Source organism: Benincasa hispida, chromosome 1 (genome assembly GCF_009727055.1).
Source record: "Benincasa hispida cultivar B227 chromosome 1, ASM972705v1, whole genome shotgun sequence".
Taxonomy (NCBI): domain Eukaryota; kingdom Viridiplantae; phylum Streptophyta; class Magnoliopsida; order Cucurbitales; family Cucurbitaceae; genus Benincasa; species Benincasa hispida.
The window spans coordinates 3,716,857-3,744,555 of NC_052349.1; the positions used below are offsets into that span (position 1 = coordinate 3,716,857).

Sequence of the window (27,699 nt, forward strand, 5' to 3'; positions counted from 1 at the left end):
TCCAAGCTAAGGATGCGGGTTCAATTCGACTATAACCGCTTATCTTATTCTTATAATATTATATTTATAATCATTCCATCAAGAAGGAAATGTCACAAACATTTTCAATTGAAGTAGTAAAGTTCTGAAATTATTATTAGCAATGAAATTGAAGAGAAATTCACCAAACACCTAACTATGCTTTCACTGATATTTGTTCCAACTCAAAGTATATTTTTATTCATGAAAAATAAAATTGAAACTGTTTTAATGGAAAAAAAATGCAGCCAAAGGAACTGCAAGGAAGTAACAAAATAGTGTATCCCACACAACCCAATCCAACCTTATTCAATCCATTTGATCTTTAGACAAAAGAACTTAATCTTTGTCCTAACCAAACCTCTCCGACAAAATCCGAATGCAAATCGAAACCTATCACTCTATATGATGAAATAATTCTATATAAAAAAAGAAAAACAACAAACCCTTCGGATCGTCAATACCTGTAATGAGCAGGCTTGTAAGGACCTTCAATGGGGACACTAATGTAGTCAGCTTGATCCTTACTCAGCTTAGTAAGCTTAGCTCCAAGCTTGCCAAGATGAAGAGCAGCAACTTTCTCATCAAGATGTTTGGGTAAAACATACACTTTCTTCTCATATTTTCCAGTCTTCCTCTCGTTCCAAAGCTCAAGCTGTGCAATCACTTGGTTGGTGAATGAGCAGGACATCACAAAGCTGGGGTGGCCAGTGGCACATCCCAAGTTCATCAGCCGCCCCTCAGCAAGCACGATGATGCCCGAGTTAGTATCAGGGAACACCCACCTATCAGTTTGAGGCTTGATTGTGATGCGCTTCACTCCGGGGTAAGTCTCAAGCCCAAGCATGTCGATTTCGTTATCGAAGTGACCAATGTTGCAGACAATTGCATTGTTCTTCATTTTCCTCATGTCATTCACCATGATGATGTCCTTGTTGCCTGTAGTGGTGACGAAAATGTCTGCCTCGGATACGACATCGTCAAGCGTCAAGACCTGGAAGCCTTCCATCAAGGCTTGAAGGGCGCAAATCGGGTCAATCTCAGTGACGATCACACGAGCTCCACCTTGTTTGAGGGCAAAAGCACAGCCCTTGCCAACATCTCCATAGCCACACACAACAGCAACCTTGCCAGCAATCATAACATCAGTAGCTCTCATCAAACCATCTGGGAGTGAGTGGCGGCATCCGTACAAGTTATCAAACTGTTTAATCAAGTATCCAAAGTGATTGCTTATTAGTCCATAATATGTTCATACAAAATATCAAAAACAGAACCACCAGATTCAAGCAAAAATTGGAATATCCAGAAAATTTTGTAACCAAATTTATGCTAAAACCAAATAGCTCAACCATATTTACTCATATCTAAAACAGCAGTAGTCAAATCTCAAACAATGTAACTAGTCCATGTAATGTTCATACAAAATCTCAGAAACAAACAACCAGATTCAAGCGCAAATTGGAACACCCAGAAAATTTTGTAACCAAATTTATGCTAAAACCAAATAGTTTAACCATACTTAACATATCAAAGCTAAAACAATCAAATTAAACATTATAACAATTCAATGGTTCAATGTTCTAACAGATAATTACCAATCACTACAATTACAACATCATTTTAAAATGAGACGTGTCAGTGTTACATATACCGATAGATTAAAATGATTTCAGAAAACGACCGCAATATTTAAAAAAAGTAGTTCATGGAAGAGGCGAATGTACTAAACTAACTTTGATTCGGTCCAAAATTAGTGATAACCTGAGAATTATTACCTTGCTCTTAGTGACAGAGTCATTGACATTAATGGCGGGGAACAGCAAAGTTCCATTAGCCTGCATCTGATACAACCTTTTCACACCAGTGGTTGTCTCCTCCGAAACACCGACCAATCTCTCCTTCATCTTGTGGTACCTCTTAGGATTAGTCTTCAATCCATCTCGAACAATGGTGAGCACAATCTGAAACTCAGAGTTAGTAGATGAAGAAGGATCCGGTAGCGTCCCTGTTTTTTCATAGATCTCCTCCGCCTTAACTCCTTCGTGAATCAACAGCGTAGCATCGCCACCATCGTCAACGATCAGATCCGGACCACCGTCGGGGCCCCAATCCAAGGACCGCTCAGTGCACCACCAGTACTCCTGGAGAGTCTCGCCCTTCCAGGCGAACACGGCGGCACTATCGCGAGCAATGGCAGCGGCAGCATGGTCCTGTGTGGAGAAAATGTTGCAGGAACACCAACGAACCTCAGCGCCGAGAGCGGTTAGGGTTTCGATGAGGACGGCGGTTTGAATCGTCATGTGAAGAGATCCAGTGATTCTCGCTCCCTTAAAAGGCTGTGATGGTCCATATTCAGCCCTACAAGCCATCAATCCAGGCATTTCAACCTCAGCGAGATCGATTTCAAGGCGACCGAAATCGGCTTGCGCCATATCCTTGACCTTGTATTCACGGCCACTGCTGGTTTTGTCGACCAATAGAGACATTGTGCTGATCAAAATTGAATCAAAGAATGAACAAACAAGAAAAAACCGAATGAATTCAAACGAAACGAAATGGAAATTTTGTTTTGATTTTGATTTTGAGTTTTTGTTTTTTTCTCTTTTTCCACAGAAAATGGCGATGGAGATTTTTGTAAGTTTCAGAGGAGCGAGGCGAGGCGAGGCGAGGAAGATGAAGTGAGTGAAGGAGTTTATATAGGCTTCAAAGGGAGTGTGATGGACGGTTGAGATTTAATGCTGACGTGTTGATCTTTGATGCGATTTGGGGTTTGGGGGTCGGTGGATTTGGTAAAAGCAACGAGCGTTCTACGCAGGTAGTTTCGCGGGGTCCATTGGACCAGAAGACTGACACGTGTTTTTATTCTATTTGATGACTGCATCGAAATACCGTGAGATTGATTGTACGAAGTCCATTTCTTAACGGTTAGCGCGGGAAATTTGATCATTTTCCGTTATTCATTTTATCGTTTCTCGTTAGTCGTTTGTACCGTTAGGATTCTAATTTCCTTCTCTCTTTCTCCACTTCTATTCTTTTTTCAATTTCCATATCCATAACTCTTGAGTTTTTTCCATCGATTGAACTCTTAACAACATTTTATGAATAAGACAAACTAAATAATATTAAGAAAGAATATTTTTAATAAAAATATCAATTTATACTCTTCGACTTTTAAGGTTGTATCAATTAAAACTCTAAATAATTGTACCAATTTAAACCTTAAACTTGTATAGGTGTATCAATTTATACTATTTATTATATTGACAAACGATGGACTAAACTTTTTTTCCATGTGCTTACAATTAAACGTTGTGAGGTTTCTTGTTTGTTTTTGAGACCCGTCGGTTGACAACCCTGACTGTCATGACTATCAATAGTTGCCTTCGACCTTGGCGATTGGTCATGCAACCATCTATGAGCAATGTGATTGTGAATATGACAAGCAGTTTAACTGCTTCAACTCAAAAGTGATGTGGTAAATATTTATTATGTTACATCATAACACAAACCATTTTCATTTCTTAAAGAGTGCAATTTTTCCTCTCAACAAAACTATTATGAGAGACACCTCAATTTTCATAAGCTAATAAATTGTTAGAATTTTCTTTGAAAATTGTATCCAATCCTTGATCTAACGTTTGTGAGAACTAATACATTGACTATTTTAAAACAATTTGAAGAAAATGGTTTTTAGATGGATGATGTTTAGAGTAGTTACTCAAAAAAATAAACATAGAAAGGATCAAATTCAAATTTTAAACCAAAAATACCATAATAGCAAGTTTAAAAACTTCAGGAACAAATATTAATATTCTAGAAACTTAGGACCAAAAAAATTGAGTACAAACATATATAAAAGATTATTATCTACATTAAAAATGAACAAACTTGCCCTAAGATAGATTACAAAGATTTATTTGGAACTTGGAAGTATAATTTCAAAGATCGTTTCTGTATAAAACTTCTAGTGTACATTAAAAAACATAAACTTATTTAGTGTACCTCCTCCTCCAACCTATCTTTAAGCAAAAGCTTAGAGAGTTGTTTGTTGATGAAACAAAGCTTGATCAATCCAAATAACTTCCCTTATATTTAAAATAAAGCTATCCAATGAAACATTAAACATAATAATAACTTTTTTTAATTTCAAAATGAAAAATTTTCAAAAATAAAGAAAACCATTTACACAAAATATCAAAATTTTAATCTTATTTGATAGAGGTTAATAGAAACTGATAAAAATTTATCAATGTCTATAAATGACAAGAACGAATGGAAGTCTATCGTTGATAGACGTCGATAGAAGTCTATCTTTTTGCTATTTCTATAAATAATTTGATATTTTTGAAAATTTCTTTTTAAAAAATGTATCGGTTTTTATTTAGAAAAAATAAATTGTGAAGATACAAAACACTCCATAGAACTTTTTTCATTATACCTTCATTATGCCTCCACGTTGCAGTCAAAAAATCACATAATATATCTTACTTTAAAACGCATAAAATAAGAATTTTCCTCTAAAGATGTATTTGAAGATAATTACAATTAAGAATAATCTCTTAAAATATATACTTCAAAAATCCCGAAGGTAATCCACATTTTGAAAGGAAAGCAGTTAGTGATCTGGTGCGGGAAAGTACAGTGGTTACGCGTACACCAGCAAGGTAATTGGTGGGGTTGGTACACGTCAGCATCAGGTGAGGTGGGTAAAAAAAATGGAAAGGACCAAATTGCCCACCTGCTCCGAGGTCCCTATGCCTTGTTCAGGTTGCCTGTCACGTTTCTGTATCACCGCAAGGTGACGTCCTAACCATTTAGTATTTACCGATCTGTTAGAGAACCAAAACATTGGCTACTTAATTAAAAAATTCAGCTCATATTTATTGCATCTTTGAATTCTTAAAACACTTTCAAATGAAGACCCCATAGTCTAGTTTTGCTCCTATTAACATAAACATATAACTCGTTTAGGATTAGCACTAAGAATGGTTCGATCTCCCACTCTACGAGTGTTAACTCAAATAATAATAAGAAAAAAAAAAAAGTCTATCTTTTGATTTCGCTAAAGTTAAACCTTTAGATTGCATCCTTATATTCTTAGATATAATTCTAAGAATATAATTCTAAATAATTACTGATCTTTTTTTTTAACTCCTACCACACTATAATAAATATTTGCAAATCATATATATTTTTTTCCCTTGAAAAGTCAGAATCATATTTTTAGTCTTAAGCTTCAAACAAAATTGCACCCTTAAAATAAAGAAATCGTTTAAATGTATTGGATGCAGTTTTCAAGATAAGGAAAAAAGAAAATGATAGGTTATTATTCACCAACTTGAATATAGTTCAAGTCGATAATATTTCTTAAAATAATAGTGTAGCCTAAGAAATAAAAGGAGAGAATCCTCCAAGATTTAAACTATAGAATGTTACTATCAATTAAAAGCATCAAATATATGAGAGGACTCCCTATTTACAAGGGATTAATACATAAATAAGGGTAAAAAGGATTAACCTATGAAATTACCTAAAGTATCCTAATCCTACCTCCATCAAATAACTAGGTTAAAATTTTCACAACTAAACAGAATCATAATTATCTAATCATACATGCATGCATATGTGGGTATGTATGATATTATTAGGTAGGAAGAATGTCTGGCTTCCAAGCAATCGGAGTTGGCTTCCAAAGAGAGTTAACTTGTAAGACCAATTGGAACCAACCAATGTAAGTCAGTAATTTAGAAGCAACAGCATACTCAACTGACCTGTTTCCACACTAACCCATGCTTTAGCTTGCAGCTACGAAGATCCAATTGAAGTTCAAACATTCTTGCATGGCTTCAATCAAATATCTCCTGGCTTTCTATTATGCTATGTTGGCTGTAAAACAGAATTGGACAAGTTAGTAATGAGAAGAATTAGGTGAAAACCAGATGACAAACAAAATGAGAATAAAATATGTAGAAAGACAAATACACTAAATGGATACATATATAGTAAGAGCCTTACTGGTCGTCCTTCGTAACACGATAATATTTCTCTGCATGCTGTCTCTGACCAATTAGCTGAGCGAAGCGCTCGTCATGTGTAATTACTATGAGCTGAAAGTTCTCCTGCCCTTTCCTGTCCTCCATGATTCTGCAGAAAAAATGGATTGTACCTAACATATGTTTGGTTCCAAAAGGCGATTCTTCGTTCGGCTCAATTGTAGGGTCTAATTTCTTAAAAGTCACAGTTCTTTTATCATGTTGGAACTTAAAATCAAATTAAATATAATTGATGTATAATTATATCGATACCGTAGAAGAGCTGCAGCAAGACTTTCGGCATTTGGACCATCTAGATTAGTGGTTGGCTCATCTAGAGCGAGTATTCCGCAATTGAGGCAGAACGTTTCGGCCAATGCTAATCGAATTATAAGAGAAGCAAGAACCTGTAACTACAATATTAATATTTAACTCTTCAAATGAAAAAGGGCAAATATTAAGCAGAGGAATTGAATTGGACCGCCACCTTTTGACCAGCACTGCACCTTCCTCTCATTTCTAGTTCTGCATCTCCAGTCTGCATGAGAACCTGAACAGTATACACTGCTAATATTGAATATATAGTAAAAAAGAATAATACCAGAGAAAGTTTGAGAAAGGTATCGAAAGGTGCTAATAGAAAGCTAACCAACCTTGTAGCTATATGAACGAGTTCCTGCACCCTCAGAATCTGAGTGAATACTTATATAGTCTATATCCTGTCCCCTGTATGTTTGTTGCCACAACTCCCTTATAATTTTATTTATTTCCTCCATTTTCATGGTGTGGAAACGCATGAGTGCTCTGAAATGAAGTCACAAGATATAAACATAAATAAAGAAAATAATATAACGCAAATTAATATATCCTGCCAGAGAATATGCATGAATGACAATGAACCAAACTGCTGAATGTTCCTTTAAACTCAACGTATTATGATTTATGATTTATTGCATATTAGAAGTTGTACATATAACAGTGAAGATCTATGGGTTTCTATTGCCAGAAAAATAAATTGCAGTAACAGCCCGAATATAGTTTCCTCTTTCCTAAAATTCTGCTTACAACTTGCATAAATTGCTGCGGCAGGGAGAACCAGAAGGGGGTAGGTGAGCTCAGAAAATATAAGAACAATTTGAGTAGCAAGTTTACTGAGAGATAATGATTATTTCTTAACATCTTAATAGTAAATATGATGCACCAGCCATCAACATAGAAATCTGAAATTATTTTTTTAAATGGTCTCCAAATCCAGACTTGTTGGGTAACAAAGAATGATTATGGGGAAGTGGGAATTCATCGTCAGTTAAGAGATGATGAATGGATGATAAGGAGAGAGGATAGTGAGAAACTTGTTGACAATAAAGTTTTCTTATATATATATATATATATAGGTAAAAGAAATCAAAATTATAACTCATTATGACTTTATAGAAGCTCACTTGTCAAGAGCATTGTAGTATCTGTCCAAGTCCTTGTTTGCCATCTCAGTTGTCTGTCATTAAATCTTAAGCTTATCAGTAGAACCAAATTAGAAAGGGTGAACCTATTAGCAGCTGAAAAAGAAAAATCTAACCTTAAGCTGGATCAGCTGATCAAAATACCGCTTGTCAATGTCCTTATATTGTGCATGTTTCAAATCAATTTTATTTTTTGAAATATTGCTCTGATAGACAGACATTGTCCCATGAAACCTGTTTAGCTGTTACATAATTTATACACAAAACCATTCAGAAAAGAGACTGAGACACACACACACACACACATATATATACCCTGGATGTCATCTACCTATATATGAACGAATGAGTAATGAGTGGGAGAAAACTTGTGAAAGTAGAAAAGATCAAGGCAACAGTAGAAAAGATCAAGGTTTACAATTCAAATTAAAATATCATAATTCACAAGATAAACTAACATAAATATTAACTGGAAACTTTATATATAAATGGTGTTAGAACAAAGGTTTAGCTTCAGTGATACAAAACTACCCGATGAATTGACTGTCTTTGATGGGCAAATGAATCCTATCTCTATCAGACCAACGTTGCTCTTAGCTCAAGCAAAGTAAAACTCTCTAGCCCAAGAAAAGTTAGCCTCTGCTTCTTTTAAATGCAATTCACAAAGCAGTTCAGTCTCATTACTCATTCCCCCAACTCATGAAGTATATGGCCTTTCCCTTTTACCCCACCTCACAACAAATTCAGAAAGTCGCCACAATGATCAGTTTAAAAGAATTATCCAGTGACAATGACGACAACAAGTCCTGTTATTCCAAATATTAAAGTCGTGTGTATCAATGTAACATGTATCATCTATATATTAATTGGATGCACAGCCTAGATGGAAAAGAAAAATAAGATTTCATATTTGTAGGCAGAAGAATAGAGAAACCTCAGACAATAGCCTCTCTCTTTCCTGAGACAGTTTTCCTATTTCAGCCTCAACAGTTGAAACCCCTCCAATCTTTAAAATTTGCTCTTCCAATGATTCAATATCACGGGCAAGTTCATCGACTTCAGCCTTCGTTTTCCGGTAGTTCAAGTTATCCTCAATGTTCCTTCTTAGTTGATCTTGATTCCGCATTAAGTCCTTGCTTTTGTTTAATTCAGCCAATATCTCCTGCTTCCTACTGTCACAACCTTGAAGTTGAGATTCAGCCTGTGCCTTCTTTTCCTGCAGTTCTTTCAGCCTCTCACCTTTCTTTAAATCAAGATACCTGTAAGGTAAAACCAAACATCAGCTTTGAAGGCATGAAAGAACATTTGAGATCACTCTAAAACTCAATGAACGTACTCTTTAATCTTAGAAGTTGTTCTAAGAAGTGTCTCAACTTCCTGCTGAAATTTCCTCTTTTTCTCACCCAGCTCCTCGTATTCACGATTAAGTTTATCTTTTAGTTCATTATAGTCATTAAGTAATTTATCTTTCTCCTTTGACAAAGGGATAAGGGCTTCTGTCAAATGCTGCAAGTGCAGAAAGCCGTCATTAAAACAAGATTAGAAACACTGGAATGTTAAAATCAGACCAGATCAAAACATAAAAAGGAAGAAAGAAATTATGATCTTCAATCAGAAACTTTCAGAACAATCATAATCATACTCCATGACCGTGACATTTTATTTGCATTGATATTTCAAGTGCCTCTGTTCTACAACTTAACAGAGTCTTACCATTGGCCCAGGGCATGTTAGAGTGTCGCATAAAACTCACCTTTGCATTTTCCTGTTAAGTTTACATTTTATTTTGTTACATATAACGAGAAGCATGAGAAAATGGGTGAGTGTAAGGTTTTGAAGAAGGTGTGAGGACCCTAGTTGGGAAATATCAGGATTACTAGTGGTTATTATTTATTAATAGGGGCATAGTAGTAAATAGCTAGTAAATTTGTTAGGGCTTTTAGTTATAAATAGAGGGAGTGGGTTGGGACAAAGGTGTGGATCATTTTGAAGAAGTTCCATATGGAAACTAGGAAGAGAGATAGCCCTCTCGAAAGGTTATGTTATATTGTAGTTACTTCTTTGGATATTGCAATATAACTTAATCTTTTAATGTTCTTTGTTGTTCTTGAGTTGAGTTTCCTTGTTATGTGGCAACCTAACAGAAAAGGGTTTCCGTTTGAAGCCTGATCTGGAAAAAGCTTATGACAAGATTGACGGGCCTATATTGATGTGATTCTCAAGCTCAAAGGGTTTGACCAAAGACGGAGGAGGTGGATGAAAGGCTGTTTATTTAATACTAACTTCTCCATTTTTTTAAAGGATTTTTTTTTCTTTTTTTCCTTTTTCTTTTTTGAAAGGATAGTAACTTCTCCATTTTAATTAATGGGCATCCGAGAAGTAAATTCTTTGCTAAAAAAAGGATTAGACGAGGGGATATGATTTCTCCATTCTTGTTTACTATCATTGGGGATGATCTCAGCCATTCTATTCACTATTGCTATGAGAGACAAGTGTTCCAAGGGTTCTGAGTGGTAGCAAGTAGATCATGCTCTGCCATTTACAGTCTGCAGATGACACTTCGATTTTTTACCTCGCATTTGAATGGACAAGTTTTTTGCGATATATTACATAAGTGAACTCCTTGACCTCTTTTACCTTTGAAATTTGTTTTTCTTATTATATTTTTCATTGTTTTCTACCAAGAAAAAATAATTACCTTTTCATCAAGATCAACTTGACCTTTTTCCTCAGTCAGACGGTCCAACTCTTCTTCTGCCTTCCTAACATCACGCAAAGTATTAGCTGCTTTCACTTTTTCCTCTCTTAGAGTGTGCCACCTTATCTGAATGTTGGCCAAATCATTTTCCATATATCTTTGTTCATCCCTTAGCTTCTCTAGTTCATTGTGTAAACCATCTCTGTTTCCAAAAGATACAAGAGGTTATTCTATAGATATATAGAAGAGAAAACAAAACAAAACCAAAAATCAGCTATAAGAGAGCACTTGGTAGTTGACTTCAAGAGTAAACAAATAACGGGAGTGACCCTGGAAAGGCAAAGATTGGAAACATGAAATTTTCACGTACTCTTAACTAGAATGTAAAGTATGGCTTTACGAAATATATATAAAATCAAATAAGTTAGTTACTTGGTGTTTTGCAATGCATTCAGCTCTGACTGAATTTCTTCCAATGTTTTCACACCTTTCCCTCGAAAATCAAGCTTGTAGACCAAGTCGTCAACTTGCTTTTGCCAAGTTTGAATTTCTTGGTAAAGCCTGTCGGCAGTGTCAATAGGTTGCACCAAGTTCTCAACTGAGTCCCGGTCAGCCTTTACTTGAGCTAAGACACCCACCACCTACAGGTAAAAAGAGACATCATGCTACTTGTAAATATCTTTAATAAGAAAAAGAGACCGTTTTCTAATATTCAAGTTGAAAAGGAAAAGAGAAAACTACACATTTACTCCCAGTTTATTAGAAAAATCAGTTCTTCGGCTGTTTGTAGGCAAGTACATCCTTCCTAATGAGGAATTATTTTCGACTTCATTGTTCGTTTTTTTACTTCATCTGACATCTCCACAAAGGATTCTAGCCATGTACTACCACATTGGCCCTGCTGCTGGAGAATAAAATTAATATTTTGCTGGTGTGGTGGACTTAGTAGCCTATCTCTTCGAACTATACGAGAGATATTACTGAAACTGAACTATGTGCACAACAAAAAAAAACAGTTGATTTCAGTGGCTTAAAGATGAAGGTGTAGTCTACAAGAAACAACTACATCTGAATCTATCTCTTGACAGGAAAATCGACATTAGTTCAATTTGAGGGAGGAATTTGTCTGTTACTCCAGAGAAATCTATTCAACCAAATTGAAAGAAGACTTTGTCCCTACACACTTGGGAACCTTCCACACACATGAAAGAGAGAGAGAGAGAGAGAGAGAGAGAGAAAACAAACAAACAAACAGAGCAGAGCAGAACAGAACAACAAAAACAAAAATACCTATGACAACGATCTTAATGAAATTCTGTTTCCCCTCTGTAAGAAAAGAAATTAATTCTACGACAAAGATCTTAATGAGATTTTGTTTCCTCTAAAAGAGGAAACTAATTCTATAACAAAGACCTCCTTCTACCGAAAAACCTTCTTAGTAGGAGGCTTTCCTAGACATGTTCGCTAACATGGACTTGACTCTTTCATAAAATCAAATCTCGACACTAGAAGGAAGATTTTTTTTAATTAAAAAAATAAAATAAATAAATAAATAAGAGCAGCATTCTAATGTCGTGTTTCCGTTTTTTGTATTCTTCCTTAGTAAAAGAAGAAAAAGAGATAGCACATAAAAGGAGTTATGGCAATTACATCATCAAGGGCCTGTGACTTCTCATCCAGCTCTTCGTTAAGCTGATGAAGTTCTTTCTCTGCATTAGGAATTGTTTCATTTCTAAGTTTGACATATTCTTCAAAAACCATGCGGAGCTTATCCAGTTGCTGAAAATGGGAATCAGCTGTTGAAGACTCCACTGCAAGGACTTTCATATGCTCTGCAGAACTTGCAGCCTTCACTCTTTGCTGAAATTAGAAAAGAACCAAAAACCAATAATAATTAAAGAGCCTTTCGGTACTAGATACATTTCACATTAAACCAATAGAAATAGCTCGCTGAGTTAAAGCAACATTCAAGTGAGGAACTTTCTCCTACTAGATACATTTCACATTAAAGAAAAATACCAAAATAAAAAAGAACAAGTACCAAAGTGAGGAATCTCCCTATTGATTTATGGAGCACGGATAACTTCGAGTATATCGGGCAAGCATGTGGTGGTTTAGTTCACATCGCCAAGAAAACCCTTTCCCGCCTGGACATGATGGAAGTAAGGCTCAAAGTGAGCAAAAACCGATTGGGTTTCCTTCCAGCATCGATTCATCTGCCATCCTCATCAACAAAGGCATTGATTGTTGACATTGATCCCTTTTTCCAGCCAGATTACTACGCCCGATTCATCGCCGACGTTCATGACAATCGAAGCTCAAAGCACACGTGCCACAGAAATCGGAAGGATGGTGGCAAGTTTACCAAGGCCACACGTGGGGTACAGTCTGAAAATATACCTACTGTTGTCCTTCCACTGCCACCAACACCACAGAGCGCTGACACAGTCGCTTTGCCCATCGGACAACAGCCTACATCCAGCCAAAAACCTCCCCTCGCTTCTTCACCTATCGGTCAATGGACCACCCCCTCACCTAACTCTAATCCTGAAAACTCCACTGACCTACCAGATATTTCGCCTTCCCCATCTAACCCAAAACCTTACCTCATTGGGCCTTCACATTTGGGCCTCGGAAAGCAACCTTCACCCAAAAAAACCCCACCATACCCAATCCACCTTTTATTGATAAACCCACTTTGCTGAAACCACCCAGCCCAAATAATATTAGCCTGACCAATCCCCCATTTCCAAAGCTCACTTCCTTACCCATTCCATCTTCTAAGGCTGTAATCATCAATGGAAAGCAAACCATCCTCTTAAGAGGTATGAGACACTCCACTAATACGTTGAATGAAGTCTCCCACTCCGACACGGAAGAACAGTTCTGCAGCCCCTATACCGAGTCCATTTCCACTAGGGTTGATCCCACTTCACCTCTCTCGTCCATTCCGATAGATTTCTTTGATGATGAACAACAGCTCGAAGTCTCGGAAAGTTTACCAATCACACACTTTACTGAAGGCCCTAACACTCCAGGCTATTACGTTAATGCAAATATAGATAAGGGAACTTATTCTTTGCTACATCCGAGTCTTCACACTCTCGCTCCATGGTTGTGGGAAAATGGACTATGTATTACGACTTTGCCAAGCAAATCCAAAAAGACCAGGAAATCCAACCCCAAATCCACCCGACTAAAAAGAGAATTGAAAAACCTTTTCTCCTCTGTCAACTACAACAAGGATCTGCCCCCTGTTTTTGGAGGTCGCCCAGCGACAATGATTATCCTGTCGTGGAATGTTCGAGGCCTCTGCTCGAGGAAAAAAAGAACGTTGATCAAGGATCTTCCCAACAAAACTAATGCCCACCTTCGTAATTTTACAGTAGACGCAAAAAAATCTAATATTGACCGCCTATTTATAAAATCTAATGGAGCTCCAGACACATTGCTTGGGCATCTTTGGATGCGGTAAACAAGGCTGGAGCATCATCATTATATGGAACGATCACTCTGTCAATGGTTGATGATGTATACAAAGGTACCTTTACTCTTTCAATTCGAATCACCCTCATGGATGGCTTTTCTTTTTGGTTACAAGAGTATATAGTCCTTCAAAGGCCATCTACATAGACCATTTTCCCCGGAAGAAATGTTTGACTATCACTTATTTGCAATGAAACATTGTATCCTTGGAGGTGACTTCAATGTTACCAGGTGGTCATTTGAGAAATCTAGTGGAAAACTGAAGACCACCAGTATGGATCAATTCAACAAATTTATTGAGGACTGCTAAAAAATCGGCCCCCCTCTTTCAAATGGCAAATACACTTGGTCTAATTTGTTGAATTGATCAGTCCTCAATAAATTTGTTGAATTGATCCATACTAGTGGTCTTCAGTTTTCCACTAGATTTCTCAAAATGACCACCTGGTAACATTGAAGTCACCTCCAAGGATACAATGTTCATGCAAATAAGTGATAAGTCAAAGACCGGGAAATCCAACCCCAAATCCACCCGACTAAAAAGAGAATTGAAAAACTTTCTCTCTTGTCAACTACAACAAGGATCTGCCCCCTGTTTTGGAAGGGTTGCCTAGCCGACAATGATTATCCTGTCGTGGAATGTTCGAGGCCTCTGCTCGAGGAAAAAAAGAACGTTGATCAAGGATCTTCCCACAAAAACTAATGCCACCTTCGTAATTTACAGTAGACCAAAAAAATCTAATATTGACCGACCTATTTAATAAAATCTATATGGAGCTCCAGACACATTGCTTGGGCATCTTTGGATGCGGTAAACAAGGCTGGAGGCATCATCATTATGTGGAACGATCACTCTGTCAATGTTGATGATGTATACAAAGGTAACCTTTACTCTTTCAATCGAATCACCCTCATGGATGGCTTTTCTTTTTGGTTACAAGAAGTATATAGTCTTCAAAGGCCATCTACATAGCACCATTTTCCCCGGAAGCGAAGTTGTTTGACTTATCACTTATTTTGCAATGACCATTGTATCCTTGGAGGTGACTTCAATGTTACCAGGTGGTCATTTGAGAAATCTAGTGGAAAATTGAAGACCACCAGTATGGATCAATTCAACAAATTAATTGAGGACTGCTCAAAAATCGGCCCCCTCTTTAAAAATGGCAAATACACTTGGTCTAATTCAAAACTTCCCCCCCCCCCCCCCCCCATCATCATTATGTGGAACGATCACTCTGTCAATGTTGATGATGTATACAAAGGTACCTTTAACTCTTTCAATTCGAATCACCTCTCATGGATGGCTTTTCTTTTTTGGTTACAAGAGTATATAGTCCTTCAAAGGCCATCTACATAGCGACCAATTTTCCCCGGAAGAATTGTTTGACTTATCACTTATTTGCAATGAACATTGTATCCTTGGAGGTGACTTCAATGTTACCAGGTGGTCATTTGAGAAATCTAGTGGAAAATTGAAGACCACCAGTATGGATCAATTCAACAAATTTATTGAGGACTGCTAAAAAATCGGCCCCCCTCTTTTAAATGGCAAATACACTTGGTCTAATTTCAAAACTCCCCCCCCCCCATTATGACTCTCATTGATCGGTTTCTTATCTATGGAGATTCTATGGACAAATTCAAAAGTGGTATTGTTAAACGACTACCTCGTTCAACCTCAGATCACTTCCCAATTCTCTGGACATTCAGAAATGGGATCCCAGTTACTTCAAATCTGAAAAAATGTGGTTGGAACATCACTCCGTTGCAAATTGGTGGCATTGCAATCAAATGTCTGGATGGCCTGGCCATGGTTTTATACAAAAGCTTAAGAGTCTTAAACAAATCTTGAAAGATTGGAACAAAGATACTTTTAGCTGCACACAAACAAAAAGATCGATCTCTTGAATGAACTCAATAGATTAGATGACTTTGAAGAATCACACGGACTTGATCAATCGGGGCAGCAAAGGAGAGTTATTATTAAAGCCGAATTGACCAATCTATATTTTTTAGAAGAAACCAGCTGAAAACAAAAATGCAAGCTCAAATGGGCCAAAGAGAGGGATGAAAATAGCAAATTCTTCCATCGTTACATGTCATATCAAAGGAAAAACACAATTGTTGAACTCTTGTCTAGACAAGGCCATAGCTTGATCAACGACAACGATATTGAAACAGAATTTTTGGGTTTCTACAGTGAGCTCTATACCAAACTACTGGGAAATAGATTTCTTCCATACATTGGCAATTGGGACCCTATTACCATCTAATAGGCACTATCATCGGAATCCCCCTTCGAGGTGATGAAAATTTGGCGTGCTATATTAGAGTTGGGGAATTATAAGTCTCCTGGACCAGATGGCTATACTTCTGAGTTCTTTAAAAAGCATTGGAACATCCTTAAAGACGACATTAAAAGAGTGTTCCAAGATTTTTTTTGAGAAGTCTATTATCAACACCAATCTCCACGAGACTTATATTTGTTTGATTGCAAAACAGTTCGATGCCAGGAAAGTTGGAGACTACAGGCCGATAAGCCTTACCACTTGCTTATACAAAGTTATTGTCAGGGTCCCATCTAAACATTTGAAGAAGGTTCTCCCTCATACAATCTCCAAGAATCAATTTGCTTTCGTGGAGGGAAGATAGATCACTGATGCCTCTTTGATAGCAAATGAACTTATTGACCTCTACTCCAACATTAAAAGAAAAGTAGTGATCAAACTTGATATTGAAAAGGCCTTCAATATGGTTGATTGGAAATTTTTGGATGAGATTATGAAAGCCAAAGGATTTGGTTCGGTATGGAGAAGATGGATTATGGGCTGCCTTTCAACTGCAAACTTCTCCATTATCATCAATGGAAAGCCTAAGGGCAAAGCTACTCGTGACCTTAGACAGGGGGATTCCCTTTATCTATTCTTATTCAAGTTAGTAGTTGATTGTCTGCGTCGTATGCTTCTAAAAGGGTTAGACAATGGTCATACTGAAGGTTTTATTGTCAGAAACTCTGGCATACAAATTAGTCATTTGCAGTTTGCTGATGATACCATCTTATTCTCTTCATCGGAAAACAAGAAGCTTGTCAATCTATTTGAGATTATTCAGTCATTTGAACAAATTTCTAGTCACTGTATAAACCACGCGAAATCTGAATTCTTAGGTGTTAATATTGAGGAGGGAGCTATTAATTCTTTGGCATCATCTTTAGCTTGCAAGGTTGGCACTTGGCCCTTGACATACCTTGGCTTACCCCTCAACAACAAATCATTCTCTATTCCATTCTGGGAACCTATCATTGAAAAGATTGCGATGCATCTTAATGGTTGCCGTGGTAAATATATCTCCAAAGGTGGTCATCTCACTCTTTTACAAGCCAATCTTAGCAACCTACCTACTTATTACCTCTCTCTTTTCAAAATCCCCTCCAAAGTTTCCGAACAAATTGATAAGATGCACAAAAAGTTCCTTCAGAATGGACTCGAAGACAAGAGGTGTTCACTCAATCAATTGGCAAAAGGTATAACTCCCCACTACTGAAATAGGCCTCAGTTTAATTGATCTGAAAAAGAGAAACAAGAGTCTCATAGCCAAGTGGATTTCGAGATATCACATTGAGGAAGATGCCCTTTGGAAAATCCTAATCAATGCTAAATATGGCCTCCCCTTTCATCCACAAAGCAGCTGGCTCCAATTGGCTAAAAGTCCATGGAAGTACATTGCTAGGCAGACCGATCTCATTCACAATAATATAATTCACATTGTTGGCAACAGGGAATGTACATCTTTTTGGAATGTTACTTAGGTTGGCCCCACACCACTCCAGGACGCCTTTCCTAGACTTTATGCTCTCTCAATGAAAAAATAGGCTACAATAGCCCAATGCTGGAACAATAGCTATGAAGCGTGGGACCTTGGTCTTAAAAGAAACCTCATTGATAGTGAGCTTATTGAATGGTCTGATCTCCACTCTTCTTGCGCCACCAAACAGCCATATAGTAAAGGATTCGTGGAAATGGACCCTGGATAAATTTGGCAAGTTCACCACAAAATCTCTCTCAACTCATCTTGCATCAAATGGTAATGATATGAACGTTGCCCTTTATAAAAATATTTGGAAAGGCCTTATCCCAAAAAATGTCCCGCTTTTTTAATGGGAAGTCAGCCATGGAAACATCAATACAGCCGACGTCCTTATCAAAACGGCCCATGGATCGTGTTTGCTCCTAACTGGTGTGTTCTTTGCCACGTAGCTGTGAAACCATTATGCGCATGTTGGTATTTTGTGATTTTGCTGGTGATTTTTGGGGGAAAATCCTCACATACCTCAATTATCCTATAGTGTTTCCCGTCAACCCAACCACTCTCTTGAATCTGACGCTCATAGGTCATCCCTTCAAGAATGAGAAAGCAATTCTATGGACCTTCATCATCAAAGCCTTCTTTTGACTTGTTTGGAGTGAACATAACCATCGCATATTTGAAAAACAAATGAAGGATTTTCCTCAATTCTTTGATCACCTTTTGTATACATCTTTAACTTGGTGTAAACTCACCCCTCTCTTTTGTGATTACGACCTTACTTCTCTCATTACACATTGGAATAGCATCATGTAACTTCTCACGGCATCTTTTGCCCTTTTGTAATTTCATACTATCAATGAAATTATGTTACATGTTTTTCATAAAAATAAAAAAAATAAATAAATAAATAAAAAAAGAAGAAAAGAAAAGAAAAAAGAAGAACAAGTACTTAAAGACAGAGCAGAATAAATCATAGGAAAAATGTGCAGGAAAAGCATAAGAGCATCAGGTGGAAAAAATAATCGAGGGTTTGAATGAAACAGCATTTCGACCTTTTTAACAAATTCATCTTCTTCTTCTGCTGTGAAGGGGCGCTCACAACAAGGGCAAACATGATGAGCACGGGCAACTCTTTCAAATGGATCAAACATTTGACGCATACCATCTGCAATATTGTACTTGCTGCAGATAATGCACCAAAAACCTTATGAATCATCATTGGAAAGAAAAGGTAAATTAAATTAAAATCTCAAAATGGCAGCATCGTGAAGTTTAACCTTTTCTGCACATCTTTTTTCTCCTTAGCCCCTTCCAGGGCCTTGAGATACAAATCAACACTAAAAGAGTGTGGATCCAAGGACTGAAGTTTGGATTCAACAAATCTCTTTCTTGCTGCACCGAAACAAATGATGGAAATGACGTTTGCAATCAAACAATCTTATATAGACAAAAATGGTGGTATTTAGTGAGATTGAGGAAGCGCGGGGGTGGGGGGGGCGGTGTTGTGTGTGTGTGATGCTAAAGGCAACACAAATACTTGCTGAAAATTCTAATTCATAGAACTGTAAATTTAAAAGCCATCTTTAAGGGAGTCTTTTTCTTCAAATATTAGACACTTGGACTATCTTTTATCAGGTTACTTTGATGCGTTGCTCAAATATTCATGAAGTAGCCTAAGTAGCCTTAAGGATTTAATCCTCCAAGAATCAAGTTTATGAGTTTTAATTATCAATCAAAGTGTAAAGACTACATGAGAGGAAACTCCTATTTATAGAGAATAAAATCCTATAAGAAAACTGAAAATGAATAATAGTCCAGATAAGAGAATAAAAATGATTAACCATTATTTCCCTAATTCCCTTTACATCAACAAGAAACATGTTGAAACCAACATAAAAAGAAAACAACCTTAAAATAAGGATGAACTAAAAAGAAAAGTAGAAAAACCATTCTCATAACAACAATTCAATAACAAACATCTAAAAATATAAATGAAGAGAGAAAATTTAAGAATGGATCATTCCTAAAATACTGGCCAGAAGGAAAACTCACACTCCATTTCCTTTTGATATCTGGAAAGGTTGCAATTAACTTCCTGTATTTTCATCTGCAACATATTCACATCCTTCTCAGCTTCACGAGATTTAGAATTTAGGTCATCATACTCCATGCCAACACCCCTGAGATAGGAGAAAAGAAGATTAAGCTTGCTCTTTGAAAGGAAGGTAAGGTAATGCCTGTTGCAAAGAATATAAAGCTCATTCTATTGAATCATCCCAACAAAATAAACTTTTTTATGCTAACATAATCCCCCCAAGACGAGAAGTTAGCCGATGATTGGTGTTTAAAATTCTCCTGAGACTGAATTTGTGAAACATCCCAAATCGAGAAGCTAAAGAAAAGAAGGGGGAACGAGACCAAGCCAGTAAATGATAGATAATCACAAGTACAAATATTATATTCTTGAGATCTAAGGCAATACATTTGGCCAATGCTTTAATGCACAACCTGTTGAAATTTCTATATTGTATATGAATATTTATTTTTCCTTTATTGTCTTTATTCTTTCCATATTTGTAAAAGGTCTTTCTCCTATATAAGAAGACCTAATCTGCACATATTTAATAAGAGAAAAAGGAGATTAATATTTCTATTCCTCCAATTTCTATATGGTATCAAAGCGGGTAAATCTTGGCTATTAAACAAAATCCTAGCCGCTAACACTACTACCATGAAACCCTAGTCGCCGCATCTTTTCTTCCTCATCAATAAAATCGTAGTGGCCCTCCAAAAACCCCTAGCCGTCACCTAATTATCACCATCATTGGAACCCTAGCTGCCAAGTGAAACAACACACTCAACTTCGAACAATCTCGAGATAACTTCACTAGGGGAACCTAATGGACCTATAGATCAATCTTGGAATAGCCGCCACCGCAGCTGGTCCACCTTAAAACAGGCACCACCCCTTGTTGTGTTGACGCGTCGCTACGCTGCCAGTGGAAGAAGACGTGTTCGACGTGAGTTTTGTGTTCGACTGATTTTCCACCTTCGAAATTGTCGTCCGTGTCTTCCGCCATCGTCGTCGGTGCCTTGCCCTCTGTTGTCGAGTCGACGATCATGTTGTCCTCTACTGCTCGCATTATCTCCCGTCGAAGTAGCTGCTCACGATCGTGTCTGTAGTTTTTTTTTTTGTTCTGGCCCAGTTCACCTTCCGGTTTGGTTAACTCCTGATTTGGTTTGGTCCAATCCAACAATTGGTTCAACATTTGGTCTAGCTTGGTCTTGGTTTGGTTCACCTATGGTCTAGTTCAAAATTTATTTTTTGGTTGGTTCAAATTCTGGTTTGGTTCACTCCTGGTTTGGTTCAAACTGGTTTGGGTTGCTTCTATGATTTGGTTTTAAAACTCTTTCTTTTTGGGTGGATTTCTACTATTTGTTAAATCTTCTACCATGTTACAAGAGCAAATTCATCAAACACTACAACTGCCAACCACCAATTTTTCATCTAATAATTCATATGTTTCTTGACTCACACAGGTCCAAGACATTCTCGTGTAGAAATTCATCTCCATGGATTATTGATTTCGGAGCTTCAGATCACATGACTAGTTCTTCTTCTTCTTTTAATTTGTACTCTCCATTATATTTAGAATTGTTGATGGTAGTTTTTCTTCTGTTGCAGGAAAAAGAACTAATAAATTGACTGAAAATATCTCTCCAATCTGTCTTACATGTTCCAAAATTAGTCTGTAATCTTTTATCCATTGCTAAACTTTCCAAAGATTCTAATTGTTGTGTTACATTCTTTGAATTTCATTGCATTTTTCAGGATCAGGATTTGGAGAGGATGATTGGGAGTGCTAGGATGTTTGATGGTCTCTACTACTTTGATGAAGGCTCTTTTAGTAATAAAATAACTCAAGATCTTAGTAGTATCAGTTCCCTTTCTGTTAAAGAACAAATTATATCGTGGCATCATAGACTAGGGTATCCCAGTTTTTCTGATCTCAAATATTTGAAAATTTATTTAAGGGAATTGATTGTTCATCTTTTGATTGTGAAAGTTGCATTTTCGCCAAAAATCATCGGTCCACATGTTTTCCAAAACCTTACAAGACTTCGAAACCTTTTTATTTAATTCATACCAATGTTTGGGGTCCTAAAATTACGACTCAGTGGAAAAGAATGGTTTGTTACTTTTATTGATGATCATACTCGTTTATCTTGGATTTATTTAATGCAAAAATAATAATAATAATAATAATCTGAGGTGAAAGACATTTTTAAACATTTTTACAATATGATTGAAACACAGTTTCAAACCAAAATCAGCATTTTACACCCTGATAATGGAAATGAGTACTTTAATGAGTTTTTTGGCGAATTTTTGAAAGAAAGGTATTATTCATCCGTCTACATGTCGAGATACTCCCCAACAAAATGGGATTGTTGAAAGAAAAAATAGGCATTTACTTGAAGTGGCATGTACTATAATGTTTTCTATGCAAGTTCCAAAATATCTAACATCCCACATATATGCAAGTTCCAAAATATCTAACATCCCACATATATTCAGAAAAAATAAGATCTTGAATTTTAAGACTCCCATCGACTGCCTTAAAAAAGAATTTCTAATATCCCACATATATTCAGAATTACCCCTCAAAGTTTTGGTGTACTACTTATGTTCACATACCTGATCAATTCCGGTCCAAACGTGATCATAGGGTTGTTAAATGCATTTTGTTGGGTTACTCTTCAAATAAAAAAGGTTATAAATGTTTTGATCCTCTAATAAAAAAAACTGTTCGTGAGTATGGATGTGTCTTTTCTAGAAAATCAATCCTATTTCCCCAAAATTCTCTTCAGGGGGAAAAACCAAATTTGGAAGAAAATTTTTAGGATGTTTGTATTCCTTTGCCCAGTCCTAATTATTCAGATGTTACTAGTTCTATGATGCCAAGTGTAAAAGCTTCTCAATCAGAGGGAGAAATACTACAAAATGATCATATTAATCAAGTGCCTGAGTTTAGGTTTTATACCAGAAGAAAATTCAATCAAAAGAACCCAGATAAGATAGTTGATCCTTAACAAGACCAATCTGAGACCCCGACGACTGAAACTGGTAATTCTTCTTCTATTCCTACTCCTTCAACTACTCAAATTACATTTCCAGTAGTGTCTGATCTTGATGTTCCCATTTCCCTTAGAAAAGGTATTCGAAGTTGTACCAAATCTCCTATTGCAAACTTTATGACATATCAAAATTTTAGATCTTTCACATCCATGATTGATGACTTGTTTGTTCCAAAGAATATGCATGCGGCTTTAGATCATCCAAATTGGAAATTAGCAGTTATGGAGGAGATGAATGCTCTAAAACAAAATGGAACTTGAAAAACAATAGATTTACCTAAGAATAAGAAACCAGTGGGGTGTGAATGGGTGTTTACCATGAAGTGTCATGCTAATGGTAGTGTTGAAAGATACAAAGCCAAACTGGTAGCTAAAGGATTCATTAAGACATATGGAATTGATTTTCAGGAAACATTTGACCTTGTTGCAAAAATTAACTCTATTAGAGTCTTTTTGTCTCTTACAGTTAATTTAGATTGGCCACTTTACCAACTTGACGTGAAAAATGCTTTTCTGAATGGTGACCTTAAGGAAGAGGTCTTTATGAGCTTACCACCAGGCTTTGAGAAGGAGCTTGGCTGTAGTAAAATTTTCAAATTAAAAAAAAAATCTCTCTATGGTCTTAAACAGTCATCAAGTGCTTGGTTTGAGCGTTTTGGAAAAGTTATGTCCAGTTATGGATTTCTTCAAAGTCAAGCAGATCATACATTATTTTATAAACATTCAGAGAATAATAAGATCTCAATTTTGATTGTTTATGTAGATGATATTATTCTCATAGGTGGTGATGAAGCAGGCTTAGCTTATCACAAGAAAAAACTGGCTCGTGAATTTCAAATGAAGGATTTGGGAACGTTAAAATATTTTCTAGGCATGGAATTTGCAAGATCAAAGAAAGGGAACTTTGTTAACCAAAGAAAGTATGTCCTTGACTTGCTTAAAGAAACAGGCTTGCTTGGTTGTAAGGTTGCAAAAACTCCTATTGAACCTAATATAAAGCTTCTAGCAGCAAAAGCAGAAGAAATAAAGGACAAGGAACGATATTAGAGGTTTGTTGGTAGATTAATTTATCTGTCTCATACACATCCTAATATTGTATTTGTTGTGACCATGGTTAGTCAGTTTATGCATGCTCCTAGACCAACTTATTTTGAAGCTGCCTACAGAATTTTGAGATATTTGAAAGGGTCTCCTGGAAAAGGTATTCTATTCAAAAGGAATAAGCACTTCCAAATAAAAGTCTACACTAATGCAGATTAGGCTGGAAGTACTACAGATAGAAGATCTACCTCTGGTTATTGTTCCTTCGTTGGAGGAAATTTGGTTACCTGGAAAAGTAAAAAACAAAATGTGGTGGCCAGAAATAGTGTTGAAGCAGAGTTTAGAGCCTTGGCTCATGGAATTTGTGAGGGCATATGGATCAAAAAGATACTTGAAGAATTGAAGATTTCTTTGACTATGCCTATATAGATTTATTGTGACAATAAAGTTGCAATTTCTGTTGCCCATAATCCAGTTCTAAATGATAGAACAAAATATAAAGGTTGATAAGCATTTTATTAAAGAAAAAATTGAAGCAGGAACAATGATGTGCTAACTAAAGACCTTCCAAAGAAACAATTTGACAGATTCATTGACAAGCTAACTATGGAAGACATCTTCAAACTAGCTTGGGAGTGTTGGAATTTCTATATTTGTATATGAATATTTATTTTTCCTTTATTGTCTTTATTCTTTCCATATTTGTAAAAGGTCTTTCTCCTATATCAGAAGACCTAATTTGCACATATTTAATAAGAGAAAAAGGAGATTAATATTTCCATTCCTCCAATTTATATGTAACCTAAATATTCTACCAAGATGGATATTATGTGTTTGCAAGAGAGAATTAAATGCGCGCGTGTGTAACATATTTATGCAAGATTAAGAACATAATTCTTTCCAAGTATAACACAACAAAACAATAGACACATTACAACATAGCAACTCCATCCGCGAGCTGTAAACAATGTGTAAAGAAAACTATCTTCATAAAATGCATTCCAAGCAAAAACGATGACATAGAATGTAGTGGGATAGATATGAAATGGAACAAATTTCATGCCCCACGTGATCCTTATTTATAGATACGGTCTATATTGTTCCACTGTTCTTTATCTTAACAGGTTTGATAGCTCTCTTGTAACACCAGTTCATCAGTTGGGGTAAAGAAAATAATTGTCAACAAATATTGTGTATGTGATAGCATTGGTCCCAGCAAGCATTCAACACTAGAATTATACTTCAAATAGATAGCAGAAAGGTATTTAGGCTAGAACTAGAAGAACCTGAGCGCTTGAGTGATTTCTTTCTTCAAATCCTTCTCTGGAGGAAATCTCCCCTTCAGCACTGCTCTAATTTTGTCCTTGTACTCGTCAATTCTGAAGAAACAAGTATTGAGAGAGAAGCAAAAAACATAAATATCTGCAATTGAAGCTGACAAAACTTATTTATGCAGAAACTCCCAAACACTCGATGTTCACCAGGGCTATAAATAGTGATACCACTGGCCTATAACACTTTGACAATCATGCAATGTATGAGATTCACAGTATCCCACAAAATTAGTCCAAGATTTGAATTTTTAAACTCCAACTTGGTTTCATCCTCAGACTTTCACCATTACCCTTGGTTAGAAGCTGACATGCCATGAAACATAAGCCAGAAAGAGAGATTTCACTTACATCTTTCTATGCTTCTTTTTATGATTATCTAACTCCGCTTTCTTGAGAGCAAGTTTTACCCTGTCCTCAGAGTCACCAGCCATTATGTCCTTCTCTCTGTTAACAGCCTTAATTTTCTGCTCAATGCCATATAGATCACTTTGCTTTTGACGTATTGTTGATTCAAATTCTCTTTCAGCAAGCTGGTTTGTCTTTCTCTCAACCTCAATTTGCTGCAATAACCAAGAGATGATGTCCATATGCATCATCTCCATCCCCTCCAAAAAAGACTATGCAACTCCAATTTTTAAAAAATATGAAGTAGGACAACTACTACCTACCATGTTTTTTTCTCTTTCATCAATGTGAGAAAGATCGACATGAGAAATTTGAAGTTCGAATGAATCACGCTCGCTCTCCTTCTCTTCAATTCTTTTCATGATTCCTCTCTGCATAAGGTCAGTTAATAGAATAAACAACATACAGTTGAAACATTTTTTTCTTTTTTGAAGTTTCAACATCATTTCATACTTACTTTAATGTCCACCTTAGCATGTTTTTGGGCCTCGATATTTTTCCATCGATCATTTGCATCCATGTAACAATCCCAGGCTGTCTTAAGTTCAACATCATTTGAAAGCTGCAATTCCATCTCCCTTAGTATATTGGTTCTCGAGAAAAGGCTTTTGAGGAGAGGGAAAAAAAACAGATACAAACAGTTTCTATACTAAACTATTCCCCAGCATAGATAATATAAAGTCAATTGAAAGCAAGAAAGTTACCCTTTTATCTTGCATATCCTTGTCAAGGTCCACTAGTCTTGATTTTATCCTATTGGTTAGGTTAGATGCAACTTCGTCACTGAAAGGAGCATTTGGCACAGAACCAAGATGATGTCTTGCAAAAAGTTCTTCAATAGTAGAATCACGTTCATTCTTCAATGACATGTGCACCTGGAGTCAAAAGTTTAAACAATAGCAGATATTGGTTTCAAAAGTACTGAGGCATCACCTTCTACATTTGAAGGCAATGTATACCCATCCTTTTTGGCGATAAAAAGCGGGGACAAAATTGTTAAAATTTTGGGCAAAGATGACTGACCTCAGCTTCTGTTTGAAGCTTGCTAATCTCCCATATATATTCATTAATTGTCTGCTTAAGAAAGGAACTTTTTGTCTCCATGTCATTCATCTCCCTCTCCAACTTGCTTACCTTAGACTCCAAAATAGCAATTCTTTCTTCAAACTTGGTTTTCCATTCCTTCAATTCTTCATCAGTGTCTACGAAAGGGAGAAAAGTCAATGAGAAGGAAACCCCACAACAAAGAAAAATCAACAGACTGAAGACCATAGTGAGAAAGATAAAAATTGTCGGAAATAAGGGAGTTAGTTGATTGTTTATAGTCTCGGAGATATTATAGTTATTTACTTTACCCTATCTTTTCTTTCCTTTTTTGTATTTAGGCTTGTTGGAGCCTATAAATAAGAATCCTCTTGTATCTCTCACATGATGAAAAATTAATAAAACGGAAACTATCTATCGTGGTTTTTTCTCCCCGTTCTAGGGTTTTCCACGTAAACCTTGTGTCTCCTCCTTCTCTTTTCCTCTCTCTTAACAATGGTATCAGAGTATGGTGACAAAACCCAAACCGCCATCGGCAAAAACCAACCGGTGCAAGATAACCTTAGTGCTGCACCAACACCGCTTCCACCACAACCACTAACGGAGCCTTTGACTGCCACCGCTGCCACTGCCATTCAGACCACCGTTGGCCAGTATCTTCGATCGCTGCAAATACATCCATTCAAACCGCCGTTGGTGAGTATCTTTGATTGCTGCAAATACATCCTCAATAGCAGCCGATCAAGAACCCTAGCGCCACTGGCTTTTGTTAAAAGTAAAAGCGTAGAGAAGAGAATAACACACAATTACGTGGAAACCCTAGTACGGGGAGAAAAACCACGATATAGAGACTTTTCTTATTATTTTTAATCTGATACACTAAATACATAGGGACACACTGTATAAATAGACAGTAGGAAACCCTAGGGGTCTACACAATTACATAAACGCCCCTAGGTTAATAACCATATTTTCAACACTCCCCCTCGAGCTGGAGCATAAATATCGACAAGGCCCAACTTGCTTACACAATAATCAAAGCTTTGTCTCAGTAACCCTTTTGTAAATACATCAGCAACTTGTTGATTTGAAGGAATATAGGGGATGCATATGTTTCCACTGTCCAACCTCTCCTTAATGAAATGTCTGTCTATCTCTACGTGTTTAGTTCTATCGTGTTGAACCGGTTATTTGCAATATTGATGGCAGCTTTATTGTCCCAAAACAGT

The 27,699-nt window shown here is 36.6% G+C and overlaps 2 protein-coding genes across 4 annotated transcripts in view; both read right to left on the reverse strand.

The window, feature by feature from the left end:
* Positions 1-157: 157 nt before the first annotated feature.
* LOC120070919 (adenosylhomocysteinase-like) lies at positions 158-2,675 on the reverse strand. Its single transcript, XM_039022830.1, has 2 exons — positions 1,797-2,675; positions 158-1,222 (listed from the first exon to the last, which is right to left on the reverse strand). Exons 1-2 carry the CDS (start codon positions 2,505-2,507, stop codon positions 476-478), a joined length of 1,458 nt encoding a protein of 485 aa, XP_038878758.1. The 5' UTR covers positions 2,508-2,675; the 3' UTR covers positions 158-475.
* A 1,753-nt stretch (positions 2,676-4,428) lies between these two features.
* LOC120081177 (DNA repair protein RAD50) overlaps positions 4,429-27,699 on the reverse strand; it is a 43,632-nt gene continuing 20,361 nt past the window's right edge. The window contains exons 7-28 of one of the 3 annotated variants that reach the window (XM_039035877.1): positions 26,450-26,628; positions 26,131-26,301; positions 25,884-25,988; positions 25,690-25,797; positions 25,370-25,581; positions 24,974-25,066; positions 19,560-19,687; positions 18,785-18,899; positions 18,560-18,689; positions 11,862-12,071; positions 10,644-10,852; positions 10,212-10,413; positions 8,850-9,019; positions 8,448-8,772; positions 7,630-7,755; positions 7,496-7,548; positions 6,707-6,857; positions 6,541-6,603; positions 6,327-6,460; positions 6,037-6,165; positions 5,793-5,907; positions 4,429-4,827 (exon numbers count right to left, since the gene is read on the reverse strand). In XM_039035877.1, the coding sequence (XP_038891805.1) occupies positions 5,868-5,907; positions 6,037-6,165; positions 6,327-6,460; positions 6,541-6,603; positions 6,707-6,857; positions 7,496-7,548; positions 7,630-7,755; positions 8,448-8,772; positions 8,850-9,019; positions 10,212-10,413; positions 10,644-10,852; positions 11,862-12,071; positions 18,560-18,689; positions 18,785-18,899; positions 19,560-19,687; positions 24,974-25,066; positions 25,370-25,581; positions 25,690-25,797; positions 25,884-25,988; positions 26,131-26,301; positions 26,450-26,628 (3,053 nt within the window). In that variant the 3' untranslated portion in view covers positions 4,429-4,827; positions 5,793-5,867. Of the gene's footprint in view, positions 4,851-5,792; positions 5,908-6,036; positions 6,166-6,326; positions 6,461-6,540; positions 6,604-6,706; positions 6,858-7,495; positions 7,561-7,629; positions 7,756-8,447; positions 8,773-8,849; positions 9,020-10,211; positions 10,414-10,643; positions 10,853-11,861; positions 12,072-18,559; positions 18,690-18,784; positions 18,900-19,559; positions 19,688-24,973; positions 25,067-25,369; positions 25,582-25,689; positions 25,798-25,883; positions 25,989-26,130; positions 26,302-26,449; positions 26,629-27,699 lie in introns of those variants that run through there. The other 2 variants (XM_039035871.1, XM_039035886.1) reach the window with 2 other exon arrangements.

Bases quoted from the DNA above. Each gene is read 5' to 3' on its own strand.
- LOC120070919 (XM_039022830.1), bottom strand. From the start codon at position 2,507: ATGTCTCTATTGGTCGACAAAACCAGCAGTGGCCGTGAATACAAGGTC. The intron at 1,223-1,796 runs GTAATAATTCTC...TTGATTAAACAG, and splicing joins ACTCTGTCACTAAGAGCAAG to TTTGATAACTTGTACGGATG.